Source organism: Chlorocebus sabaeus, chromosome 25 (genome assembly GCF_047675955.1).
Source record: "Chlorocebus sabaeus isolate Y175 chromosome 25, mChlSab1.0.hap1, whole genome shotgun sequence".
NCBI classification, from domain to species: Eukaryota; Metazoa; Chordata; class Mammalia; order Primates; family Cercopithecidae; genus Chlorocebus; species Chlorocebus sabaeus.
This window is the reverse complement of record NC_132928.1, coordinates 48016246-48029689: the sequence shown is the minus strand read 5'-3', so window position 1 is coordinate 48029689 and position 13444 is coordinate 48016246. Positions and strand designations below refer to the sequence as shown.

General features: G+C 42.0%; 1 protein-coding gene across 7 annotated transcripts in view; it reads left to right on the top strand.

Moving 5' to 3' along the window:
• The window catches only part of CACNA1E (calcium voltage-gated channel subunit alpha1 E), a 495006-nt gene that overhangs the window by 451569 nt on the left and 29993 nt on the right, over positions 1 to 13444 (top strand). For all 7 annotated transcript variants that reach the window (XM_073011718.1, XM_073011715.1, XM_073011713.1 and 4 more), the window contains 6 exons: positions 162 to 363; positions 1185 to 1349; positions 1997 to 2107; positions 5825 to 5908; positions 6655 to 6780; positions 10084 to 10149. In XM_073011718.1, the coding sequence (XP_072867819.1) occupies positions 162 to 363; positions 1185 to 1349; positions 1997 to 2107; positions 5825 to 5908; positions 6655 to 6780; positions 10084 to 10149 (754 nt within the window). The remainder of the gene's footprint in view (positions 1 to 161; positions 364 to 1184; positions 1350 to 1996; positions 2108 to 5824; positions 5909 to 6654; positions 6781 to 10083; positions 10150 to 13444) is intronic.

Sequence of the window (13444 nt, the reverse complement as noted above, 5' to 3'; positions counted from 1 at the left end):
TGTTGATAGCAGGATATGACACTTGGGTTTGGACTCAAAAAACTTAATGGAGGATCTGCAAAGTCAAAGAAGTCAGATAAAATATTATAATAGGTGGCATATCTCCTAATGAAGCCAAGAGTGTCATCCACCATCTGTGCCCTCTCGTTCTGTCCCCACAGAGTTCTGCAGCACTCTGTAGATGTGACAGAGGAAGACCGAGGCCCAAGCCGCAGCAACCGCATGGAGATGTCTATCTTTTATGTGGTCTACTTTGTGGTCTTCCCTTTCTTCTTTGTCAATATCTTTGTGGCTCTCATCATCATCACCTTCCAGGAGCAAGGGGATAAGATGATGGAGGAGTGCAGCCTGGAGAAGAATGAGGTAACAACAATTGGTCTAAAGTGGGAGGCAGCAGGGGCTCCAGAAAGGATTCTTGGGCCAGCAGTGTAAGAAAGGAGGACTGCATTTTCTTAACTTGATTAAGAATTATAGAGAGAAGATGAGAAAAGTAATTATTCAGCCATTAAATAAACATTTCCAAGCACTGTTTAAGGCCTGTGTATGAGGCACAGAGATCTGGAAGATGTGTAAGATGTTTATGATGCAGTCATTACCTTTGTGTATGCATAGTCTAGAAAACAAAGATGTGTGGCACAATGATAATATCAGATATCTGCTTATCTGGCTGCTGTGACCTTCCATGCCATGTATTTGCTGTAAGGGCAGGGAATGTGTCTTATCGCAGCTTTTCCAGCAACAAGCATAGTTCTGGCACATTGTAAGGTTTCAAAAGCTTTTTTTGAAATTTCTTTCCTTTTTTTTTTTTTTTAACGATGGAACTGAACTAGAAATGTTAGGGACTGTAAGAAATGTGACAGAAAGTGCTGTAGAAATACATAGGTAGGTAGATCTTTACTTCTGACTAAGGGCACCAAGGAAGGCTTCCTGCCTAAATAGCTCAGCCACATGCTGTGTAAAGGACTTTTTAAATAATCATGAAGTCTCTACTCCACGTGACAACACCTCCTTCAAGGTGATGCCTTGTCTGTAGTTTTGTCTAGGTGACCCCAGTTGCCATCTTTACTTGCCCAGCCCTGCCCTTTTTCCCATTCACTGCCCTCCTCTTCTGAGCATGGAGCAGAGCCTCCCATGCTAGATCTATGGGATCTGAACTTGTGCGAATAACCATGACTTTCTTGCAGAGGGCGTGCATCGACTTCGCCATCAGCGCCAAACCTCTCACCCGCTACATGCCGCAGAACAGGCACACCTTCCAGTACCGCGTGTGGCACTTTGTGGTGTCTCCGTCCTTCGAATACACCATTATGGCCATGATCGCCTTGAATACCGTCGTGCTGATGATGAAGGTGAGAGGAGAGAGGCACAAGAGCTGGCTGAGCCCCAGCGATGGTTCCCTCCCAGGGCAAGTGGGAAGATACCCCAACATCCTAGCCCATCACTGCTTTACCTACTTTTCCATCATGGAATTCTTTTGTGATCTGCATTTTGTTCAGCAACCCAACCTCTGGGGCTTTGGGGGTCCACTGAGCAAAATGTAGTGCAGCCTGTAGTAGCCATCCAGGGGCTCCCAAGACCTGAGATGGCAATGGGAGGCAGCTTCAGACAAGGGTGGAAAAATCAGGAGACAGAGATCCATCATCATGGGGTCTGAAGGAGCCTTGGAGTATTCAGAGAGGCTCATTCTATTTAATACTAAATGACTAACTCCAGTAACTAACTCTAGAAAACGTTTCTTCTCTGCCCACCCTCATCTCTAGGAAGACTGTCCATTTTGCTGTTAAGTCTGGTGGGGCATGGGTCTGTGTTTTCCTTTGGTTTGTTGGGTAGAATATGTGGTTCTCCCCTCCAGCACCCGAAGTCCATCTCTCCTCCTCTACCGCATACCAGAGTCTTCTACAGGGCAGGAATGAGAGATGGCCAACCTCGGTGACATGTATTCCCCCTCTTACCTTAAGGCTGTGATTCTTTCTCTCTTCTTTTCTCTTCCTGGCAGTATTACTCTGCTCCCTGTACCTATGAGCTGGCCCTGAAGTACCTGAATATCGCCTTCACCATGGTGTTTTCCCTGGAATGCGTCCTGAAGGTCATCGCTTTTGGCTTTTTGGTATGTCGCTGAATCCTTCCCAGCACTGGGCGTGTCTCTTTCTGTTGGGTGCTTTCCCGACCTTTGTTGAAAGGGAGGTGGTTACTGCTATTCCAGAAATCACCCACCTAGATGTGGGCTCATTTCGACTGCTCAGTAAACTGCCATAGAGACAAGATGATGTGTCAGGAAGTTGGGAGAAAGGGCAAAGGAAGACACATCCCAGGTTCATGCTTATGGGGCTATCAGCCCTGGTCCTGTGAAATTCTGTCAGCAGTCCAGAGGCGGCCATCATTGGGTTTTACTAGAACTGCAATTTATGTTTAGATGAAGGAGCAAGCCAAAGATTGGACTAATAAACTTCGAGTGCTTATTTACTGGTAAAAGGTATAAGAGCTTTATAACACAAATGGGAAAATACCTATCGCTGTTAGCCTCAAACATAGCAAATAATAGATTTTACCTATTAGTCCTTCTGCCATTAGTAACATGAAGAATAGTTTCTGCCAAAGAAAATAGGTGTTTATTACTTATGCCTATAAAGGTTAATGGCCTTGAAGAGGGGTGTGTGTGTGTGTGTGTGTGTGTGTGTGTAGTGCAACGGGAAGGATTCTGGAATTAAGTCTGAGGAGGTTTGGGAATGATGAATTTTTCTGCTATGAGCCCTCTTTTTTCTTCTCCTCAACTACTATTAATAATTATAATGTTTGGCAAATTCTTGCATCTGTTCTCAAGAGTGTTAAGAAAACCTAGCCCTTTGCTTCAGTGTCCTATAAACAAGATAATCCTGTTGGCCACCCTCCCCCCACCTTGCCTCAGTGTGTACAGTGAGTTCAGTGGGATGCAAGCCCACGTGACAGCTGTTTCACACTTACTTAGGGTGTGGGCTACCATTTCAAATTACATGGGTATATGGCTTTCCCTGCAAGAAGGAGAACTCTGCTCATTATCTGAATAAGTGTTTGTCTGGTAGCAGCTTTAACAGAGACTCTGGGCTGGGTTCAATAATTGTGAGTGTTGATTACGGGGGCTGCTTTTGGTCTCCCAGTGGGTTCTTTGAAAAACCATTAATTTGATCATTTTGGGTGGAGAGTTTAAGGGAACCAATTGCAGTTGGCTGCATTGTGTTTGCCTGGCTCCCTTTTGAGTGTTTTGAGACTTGGGGAAATAAAAAAGTAAAAGAAACTACTAGGAACAAAGATGCCTTTATAATACAGTCTAGCCCTGAGCAGGGGGAGTTGACCGAGAGGGAGACACAAGCACCACAACAGGGAAAGTTTTTCTGTGCATGTTGATTACTTGTATGTCGTATTGACATTGTCTGTGACTTAAGACCCATTATGTGTCTAATTATGGCGAATGCTGAATATATACTCACAGCCTTAACTAGATTCGGCCCTTGAAACCTGCATCCTTCCCACCCTACCCCCATGTTTTTGTTCAAGGTCTAGAGGGATTTTCACTCTATAAAAGGTACCACTAATTCTGATAAGTCCTTACATTGTTAAGGCACTCTAAGCCTTCAGAATATCGTAATATATACTATTTCATTAGATCTTCTCAGTGACTCTGAAACAGGCATGGCAGATGTCACTGTCATAATTGCCATTATTGTTGTTATTTTAAATGAGGAAATTGAAGTTCAGAAAAATTGTATAGCTTCCTAAAGATTACATAATGACAGGCAATAGAATTGCAAGGCAAAATGGGGAAAAAAAAGGAAAGGAAAAAGAAAAAGAGGGTAAGATGTAACAAAAATTGGTTGGTTATCAAGTACCAAATGCTTTACATATTGTTTTTCTCTCCATAACAATATATTAGATAAGCATTCTTATTTTTGCCTTTTTATGGATCAGCTGGAGCTCAGAAAGTTTGAATACTTTGGCCAAGATTAGTAAGAGGTAGGGCTAGGATTCAGACCCTGTTCTTTCTAACTTCAAAGCTCACAATAATCTACTAGTCTACACTACACTGTACTATTCTATACCATACACCACAGTGTGCTAGTCTATACCACAGCATGCTATTCTGTATTGTAAAGCATTGTTAACTGGAATCCAGAGCTTCTGGTCCTCTGAGACTTAGATCCATGCACCAATATTTAGAAAGAATTAAAACCAAGAATTAGGAAGTTCACCCCAGGTGGGACAGTAGGAGAGCCCTGAGAATTGAGGAATTCAGCTACTTAATTTAGCTCCACCATTGATAGACTAAATATTCTAATGGAAAGTGCATTTATGAAACTCTGTGCTTCAGTCTCTCCACATGCCCCATAAGTACATGTGGCTTTGGAATAAGGCCTCTCTCAGCCTCATTTTCTTGTACATAAAATGAGGATAACAGTAGCTACCTTATGGCCTTAGCTACTTTGTTGTATGTATCCAATTAAGTGATATTCGTAACCTTCTGAGTGGATGTTCATTAAATATAACTTCTCTCTCTCTCCACACTCCTTTTCTCTCTTTATTGGGTATTTTCCCCCCTCTTGCCAACTTTTCCATTCAGGATTCTATGAACATGGGGTATTTGTCACTCCCTGCCTCTAGGATCCATGAGAGGAATAAATGTTGAAAGAATGCCAAAGGCCTGGCCTAGTGTCTGGCTCATGTCGTAGGAATTTGATGATGCTAGTTGTGAGGCTGGGATGGAGTATACTTCTGCAGTGCTCTGACAGTCTTTTGTTTTTTATGCCAAGGATAGGATAAAATAATCCATTGTCCTGTGATCTTGCTGAGGATATCAATTACAGGTGTTTGAAATTTTCTTCTCCTTGTACTTTCTCTGTCTCCTCTGAATTTCTGCATTCTGTTGATTTTAATATCTGTTTTCTGTGTTACAGACTGCCCTTATATGTCCCAGGGGCAAGCAAGTGAATTGTTTTTGAGATTCAAGTATCCTTTTTGTTTGTTTGTTTTTAAAGGAACACGGTCTAAGGTCTGTGTTCATCTGAGCCTAGGAGATGGATGCATAGTCCACCCCCTCCTGTTAAATGGAGTGTTATCTGATTGGTGGATTTTCCAGGCCTTTTATATCCCCTTCAGCTCACTCATTTTATTACTGCTTCCTTGTACTTAGTTACATCTCCTCAAAAGGTATAACAGCAGAGAAAAAGGGGAAACATGAAGTCTATTCATCCTATTACCAATCAGTAGTTGGTTTGAAAAGGCTCAAGGAGTTAGAAGGAGATTTTTGAAACATCTGTAACCTTTAATCACTTACCACTTGTGTGACTTTTGTTGATAGTTGAAAGTCAGACTGTATTTTCTAGGGCACTTGATGCAATAGAGATAATTTAAAAGCTATAGCTGTATGACCATGGTGATGGTTTCACAGGTATAGACGTTTCCCCAAACCAATCAAGATATATACCTTAAATATGGATAGCTTTTTATTTGTCAATCATGCCTCCTTAGAGGTTTCAAAATACATAAATATTTGTTAAAAATGAAAATTGAAAAAACCTTTTTTTATATATGAGCTTTTGGTGACAGTTTCAAAAATAAAGTCTTCAAATAGTGATGGAACTGCTTTCCAAATGAGAAATTCCCAGATTAGTAAAGGAGAAATGGCATCTCTGGTTAGAAATGGGAAACCGAAGCCAAAGTAAGAGTGAACTTATGCATGAATTGACAAGTTATATTTCCAAGTGACAAACAAAGTTATATAATGAAAGATGTCTTTTCTCCTCTTTTTTTCTTTCCTTTTTCTGATGTTCCTATGACTGAATTCATTTGGCAGAACTATTTCCGAGACACCTGGAATATCTTTGACTTCATCACCGTGATTGGCAGTATAACAGAAATTATCCTGACAGACAGCAAGGTGAATCGCCTATAACATCCACATCTGTAAGCTTGGTCCTGGAGTAGCATTTTTAAGACTCCTCTGTACATTCAGTCCATTTTTAACCCACCAGAGAAAATGTGTACCCCTCTAAGTGTTGGGAATTTACTCCCTCACTGCTCGGCATTAGCCAGGGAATGCAAACGGGAGTGGCACTGGATCTCCGGGAAGGCTTTGTTGATCTGCATGACTCAGGCAGCAGACCTCTAATGGGGCAGGTGGAATAGACGGTGTCAGAAGAGAGCTAGTATGCGTAGCGTTCCACTAGATTCTCAAAGGAGGCACAGTATCTTTGCCCTCAAAGTTCATAGACCTGTAGTTTTTCCGTAAACTTGTTATTTCTAAAGACGACTTGGAGAGCTCATGGTAACTGTCTTTGAATATCAGAGGGCCAACGTGTGCTAGAGGGGTTCCCAGATCTGCTCTTTTTGGCATCTAAGTGCAGACTTCAGACCACTCAGTAGAAGACTAGGGAGGCTGGTTTTGTGAGCAGGGTGCCCTTCTCAGGTACATCCTTTACCCTTCTACCTGGGGATAGAGAGCAGGCATGGGAAGGCTTAGGAGATGGGCCTCACTGGCCAGCCCATCAGCTGGAATTGGGGTTAACAAAGACAGAGACTGTGTCCCATTTATTGGAATGAGGGATAAATACACAAATACTAGTGCTTAGATTTTTCTAAATGACCATAATGTTCCTAATTATATGTTTCCTTTTGGTCCACCAGCTGGTGAACACCAGTGGCTTCAATATGAGCTTTCTGAAGCTCTTCCGAGCTGCCCGCCTCATAAAGCTTCTGCGTCAGGGCTATACCATACGCATTTTGCTGTGGACCTTTGTGCAGTCCTTTAAGGTAAGAGGTACCAGCAAATCCTCTCTGAGGGTTGTCATATCAGACAGCACAGCCAGGCAACACTGGCGTCATTACCCGAGTCCCTTCACCTCTGGGAAGCTGAAGCTAGTAGAACGGGTGTTTGTTAGAAGCATTCAGTAAATACTGCAATTCTTAGTTACAGCACAGCTTGGCTTGACTGGAATCAGCTTATGTCTACTGGATAGAATCTCATTTTAGAAAAACACCTTGACTTTGTGACTCAGGCATCCTCTCTGTCTGCTGAGGCAGGAGACACGTTTTATAAGATGTGCTTTGTCCCTAGAGATACCAGACAGTCCTGAGTAACCCCATCCATGTAAAGAGCCAGTTGTCTGTAGTCAGATGTCCTCTGCATTTTCAGGGACTTTGGATGTTTTTATTTCACATGAAAGTTTTTCAAAGGACTCGCTGAGTTGTGTTTCATAGAGAGATGATTCATATTTAGCCCCACCTTTGTCTTCATCAGCATTTATTTCCTGAGGCACTGAACACAGGGTATACTAATGGTCACCTCTGTGTCCTACAAATAAATAGGGACATCTGGGCAGGTTAATATGCTGTGTTTCCTTTGAACAGTCTAGTGGAGCTGTACAGCGGTGTATATATAATAAATAAAAGTAAAAAATTGACAGCTGAGACCCAAACTTTCAGTAAAAGTTTCCTAAACATACTTAAATATCTTTGGGCTCTAGCAAGTACTATAAATTAGTTGTTTTTAAGCTTTGGGGGGTGAGGGCCTAAATGTTGTTCAAATGCCTGTTCTTACTAAAACGAGTTTTCCAGTGAATGTGTTTAAAAATAAACTGGATGGAATTAAGTGATTCAAAGATGAGAAATTATGAATTCACCAAACTGACTTTATTTTAATTATTTATACAGTTTAATTAAAAATTAAGCTAAAGATTGGGAGGCCGAGATGGGCAGATCATGAGGTCAGGAGATCGAGACCATCCTGGCTAACACGGTGAAACCCCGTCTCTACTAAAAAAAAAATACAAAAAACTAGCCAGGTGAGGTGGCAGGTGCCGGTAGTCCCAGCTACTCGGGAGGCTGAGGCAGGAGAATGGCATAAACCCAGGAGGCGGAGCTTGCAGTGAGCTGAGATCCGGCCACTGCACTCCAGCCTGGGCGACAGAGCGAGACTCCGTCTCAAAAAAAAAAAAAAAAAAAAAAATTAAGCCAAAGAAGGCAAGCCAGTGAACTTGTGGTTTCTCATCACTTGGAAAAGGATTTCTCCCCACATCCATCATTACTGATTTACTTCCTCACCGAGGACCTGGGATTTTGAGATATGAGATCAATTTGAAGGATGCTCTGGCTCCTAGGAGCGACCTTGATATTTTTATCATATCCAGAACAATTGTTTGGCATAATGACCCCACGGAGGCCTCACCTCAATGAAAACTACTTTTCTAAAACTAGATATGGAGAGAAATCTAAAACCTTAGCAAGAATTTTCTGAGTCTCAGGTGATTTTGGATTTAGAATTGGAAACACAAGATGCTTTTAAAAACTTTTTTTTTAGAGTATTGCCCAACAAACTTCAGTTGTTAGTCTCTTAAGAAATATGTGTCATCCTGTCATATTTTCACAATTACCAAGTCTCTGAGAAACCATATACTATTGAGAGCAAAGATAATATTGTCAAAATTTTCCTGATGGCCAAATGGTTGGCTTATTCCAGCAAATACTACAGAGAACAGAGAAGACAGGTGAATTTGCCTCCAGGTGACACTGTGTTATAGATAGATGTTTCCTTTTCAGAACAGTTCTGGGACACAGTATAGCAGTTTGATTTTTAAAAGTCAGATTAGCAAAGGCTGCCTCTGCAAATAGAAAGCAGAGAGCCACACAATATAAACAGCATCGACATTGCCTATACCTCCCCCACCCTCCCCTAAACAGCATCCAGTTTTCTACATCTGACCCCTACTCTAGAGTTCTTCTCTCTTTTTCCTTATTTTGTGTTAGAATGTATAAACATGACAAGAAAGGAAAACGGAATGAATCTTTGCTTTTCTCCCTAAGTTGGGAGTAGGGAGAGATAAACTAGGGACTAGAGTGGAGACAGTAGAATAAGGGTAAAAGGTGAAGATCAAAGGCAGCAGCACTGTAGGCACAAAAAACCCTGTCTCCTTCCTCCTGGCTTTCTGTAGAAGAGGTCCACATTGCCCGTCAAAGTGCAGCCAACCCCCATCACAGAGCCTAGGAATCAACACTTCCTCGGAGAGGGAATTCTCCCACCTGCTTTCAGTCGCATTTTAATTTTAGCCTCTATTCAAGTTGTAAATAGTCTCATAGGGCTCTTCATTTTGTTAGTGCTGTTGAAAAGCTCTGCCCTGTTCATGTAGTCTGAAAGCCTCAATTGATCTCCTGGGATTCATGGTGTGCACAATCAAGACAGGGTGGAGACTCCTCATAGCACTGTCTGCCAGGGAGCTTAGTGGATGGTAAAGAAGAGGGACTTCTCTGGCAGCACTGAGATCAACACAAAATTACAGTGTCCCACTCTGGCCCCAAATCCAAACTGTCCTATGTCTGCATCCTCCTCCAGCACCAAGGCCAGTTCCCTGCCTCACATCTCCTTGCCTTGACCCTCACCTCTGAAACTGGAATGTTATCCCAAAGTGGCAGTAAGCATGCACAGTATGGAATTTTGTGCTACATGGCTTCATGGCAGAGTTTTTTGGTGGCTAACTTAACCAGGCTTTTGCATGAAACATAATAAAACGTCAGGAGGCTTAAACACTGGGAAATGACATTTCATCAGAAAATGAAAGAGCCTTCTGGGAACTTAAAAACAAGTGAGACCCCAGTCATTTCACTTTGATTCCAGAGTCTTCACTATGGGCGCCACTTTGGGTATGGGAGTGGGAGGGGGTAATACAGGGATTTGGAAGCCAAAGCTAGGTGCTTCATATTTAATTTACATCACGATTGCTAGGTTATTAATTTTCTGCATAGCAAGTGGGAGGAACCCCAAGTCCAAGAAGTTTTCCCAGCTTTCCTTCTAGATATGGGCTATACTTATGGGTGAGTAAATCTTCCTGATAGAAGTAAATTTTAAGCCTCCCTTTGGCCAACTGTTTACCTATCTGTCAGAGGACAAGGATGCCTGAGAAAGTATTGTACCTCAAAACAGAACAACCTCAGGGAATAGAGAGTCCCAGTCTCTGTTTGCATTAGCCTCCAGGCAAGATCCTGTACTGCCAGTGACTGCAGGTTGTTGAGCCTGGGTGCTGCCTTTCTTTGATTAATGTCTTATCTCTACTTTCCTTTCAGGCCCTCCCTTACGTCTGCCTTTTAATTGCCATGCTTTTCTTCATTTATGCCATCATTGGGATGCAGGTGAGCTGGTAAAACAAGGGCCCGGTGGGGGACAGCTGTTACCCAGATAATCTCTGGCTTAGCAACCTAAGCATGCAAGACCTGAAGATGCTTTGAACCCCTTCTTGCCTAAGGGTGCTCCCGTGAGGTCTTGTCACAATGTGACCTTGGGAATTTCACATGTGCAGCGGCTCCCCATTTAGCTTGCCTAAGTATTCAGGGTAGTCTGGTACAAGGGCTTCATCTCAGGTTGTCAGATCATGGTGCTAATTCATAAGCAGCTAGGCTTCTGTGGTGACAGCAATGGAAGTAAAGCAAAGATGACACCTTTGTTCTTAGCCAGAAAGATCCCCCAGGAGACTAAGAAGTGGGAGCTCATGTCAGTCTATTTCTCAGGATATCTGGTATTTTGACTTGGCCTAAAAGAAGGTCAGATGTTAGTTCTTCCTGTATATGGTGACACCAAATCACCACATATAGTCATGGCTGTCTTATAGACTCTTATACTTACACAATCTTGACTGGCTCCCTAAGACACATCACTGTGAACAACTCATGGAGTTCCTGGCAGCCCGCTCATTCCTAGGGTGACTCAAGGGCCACATTCCAGCTAATAAGGCCGTGCAACTTGCTGGATAGTTCCCTTGTTTTCCAACCCCAGGTGTTTATGCAGGTAGCCAGAGGCCTGCTAAGCAGAAGAAGCCAAAGGACCTTTCAAAGATGATGGTTGTTCATGGTGGGTGAACTCCTACTGTAAATAACGAGCAGCACATCCATGAACCTATCTGGTTGGAGACACAGGCTTTCTGCTTGTCTCCAGAGGACTAACTTTCTGACTTGGAGATATTGTGACTAGATCCCAGCAAAGAACTTCAGCTATGTGACAGCCTCCTGCAGTCAGGCAGTCTGGCTGCCTTGGGCCTGCCGGCTGCCTTCCCAACTGTGTTGCCACCTGGAGCTGCTGCTGGAGTGTCCCAGCCTTGCTGTGTCTACAGCCTTTTCCAGAGCCTTTCGGAAATGTCTCTTCTTTTCGCTCTTCTCTCTTGCCTGTACTTCTTGGTTTCATTCTTTAACTCTGTTACTGGAGAAATTTGTTCTCTAAAAATACAATAGAATGTCAAGTGTCAAAATGTGTGAGACTTGGTTGAGAAGTCGTGAGTTCTCCTTCACTGAGGATATTTCAGTAGGAATTTAATGATCATGTTGGCAGTGTTGGAAATAGAATTCCTGCTGAAGTTTCAGATTGGCTTGGTAACACCCATGAAGTCCTGTCTAACTCCAGTATATTTCATTCTGGAATTAAAATATTCTTGAAGAGCCAAATAAAAGCTTGATTTAAATTATTTTTTCAAAATTTATTTTTTTGATATATAATTGTAGATATTTTTGGGGTACATGTGATATTTTGATGCTTATATATAATGTGTAATGATCAAATCAGGGTAATTGCGTTATCCATCACCTCAAACATTTATAATTCTTCTTGTCTGGTTATCATTAAGTTCTTTTTGCCTATGCTCAAAATAGTTCTTACCCCTTTTCATCTTCAAACAAAATAAACTAGAATAATACCATCTCCAGTACTGATCTGGTATGAATACTGTTGATTCTGATAATGGCGATAATGCTATTTACCATTATTTAAATTCCTTGGTGTACAAGACACTGTACTAAATGTATGCATAGAGAGAAAGAGAGTGAAGGGGGGGAGAAAGGGAGGGAGTGAAAGGAAGACAGAGCGAGCATCCCCAGGCAAGACATATGACTGCTTTTGAGTAACATGAAAACGTTTACAGGTGGGTTTCATTGTCTCCACTAATGTTTAGTGTAGTTAAGTAACTTATAACACACTCAAGTTCTCAGACAGTAAGTGAAAGAGGTGAGTTGTAAGATCACAAGTATTTATTTTTACCCTCTAGTTGGAGGTAGAAGTTGTTCAGTTATGAAACGGTAGTCTTCACAATAACTGTGCCGTCTAACATCTTATTCCCCTCAGATTTCTTTCCAAAAGATAAGAGCACTATATCCATTCCACAGAGACATGAATGACATTTCTGCTATGACTTGCTTTGAGCTGGCCATCCCCATCCTGGTCTGTGACAGAAATACAGCACCAAGCACAAAGCAGATACCTGAGCTTGTTGCTAGAGAGACTGTTTCTAATATAGTCACAAAAAAACTGAGGGATCTATACAAATAAACACAAGGGCAGGGACAAGCTTTTGGAAAAATATTAATAGAAACAAGGTATGTCTGAGAAAAACCATTATTATTCTAAACTTTCAAAAGCACCTTGGAAAAAGGGACCTTTGCAGAAGAATCAGAAGTTAGAAAGGAGGAGTAATTGGCTGGGAATGAGAAAGAGCCCTGTGGCTACATGGTGTTAGGAAGTGGAACTGTCAGCCTTAGCTCCTTCACCGACCAACTGTGTGAACTTGGTAAAGTCAGTGTATCTCTCTTCACCTTAACTCCCTGGTAAAGTCAGTGTATCTCTCTTCACCTTAACTCCCTCACCAGTACAGTGGAGGCGTTGGTTAAAGACCTTCGCAAGTATCTTCTAGTTCTAAAGTTCTGTAATCCCAAGTGAAATTGATTTAAATCTATACTCTCGTGAGATTTTTCTATGGGGCTTCAGCATCCCTTCTTTCTTTTCCATACCCTATTGATGGAGGTTTAAGTTAGTGACAAGGACTAAGTGAAAAGTGAAAAAAAAAAGTACAAAAAAATTTAAGACCACCTTCACAATAAATACATGTTTTTGACTTAAATTTTGTTTTGTTTTGTTTGTTTTGTTTTTGTGTGTGTGTTTTTGTAAAGACGAGGTCTCACTGTGTTGCCCAGGCTTGTCTTGAACTCCTGGGCTCAAGCAGTCCTCTCACCTCAGCCCCTCAAAGTGCTGGGATTACAGGTGTGAGCCACCATGCCCAGCTTGACTTAAATTATCTTAGATTCAAAATAGCTTTGGTTTACTGGACTATTACACACATACTTTGTGCAAAATCACAGTGTGCCCTCCAGTTAGTTTGTGATTGGATAGAGGTGTTTGAGAAAATCATAATGAATTCAACTCATGATACTTCCAGGAGTGTCATAGGGAAAAAAAGACACTGTAAGTTGTATGTCTGATGAATCAAGGATAAATCGTGAATTCCGAACCAAGAGGGTGAAAAGAAAGAAGAGGGCAGGAAATGTGAACAGGGCAAGGATAAATGTCAGTGCCCTCCTGGGGGTATCCAGAGTTAATTAGATTTGATTGCTTGGGTGGGATTTTTTACATGCTACTATTTGTCTCTTTGGGGCCCTCTAGCTTCTTCTC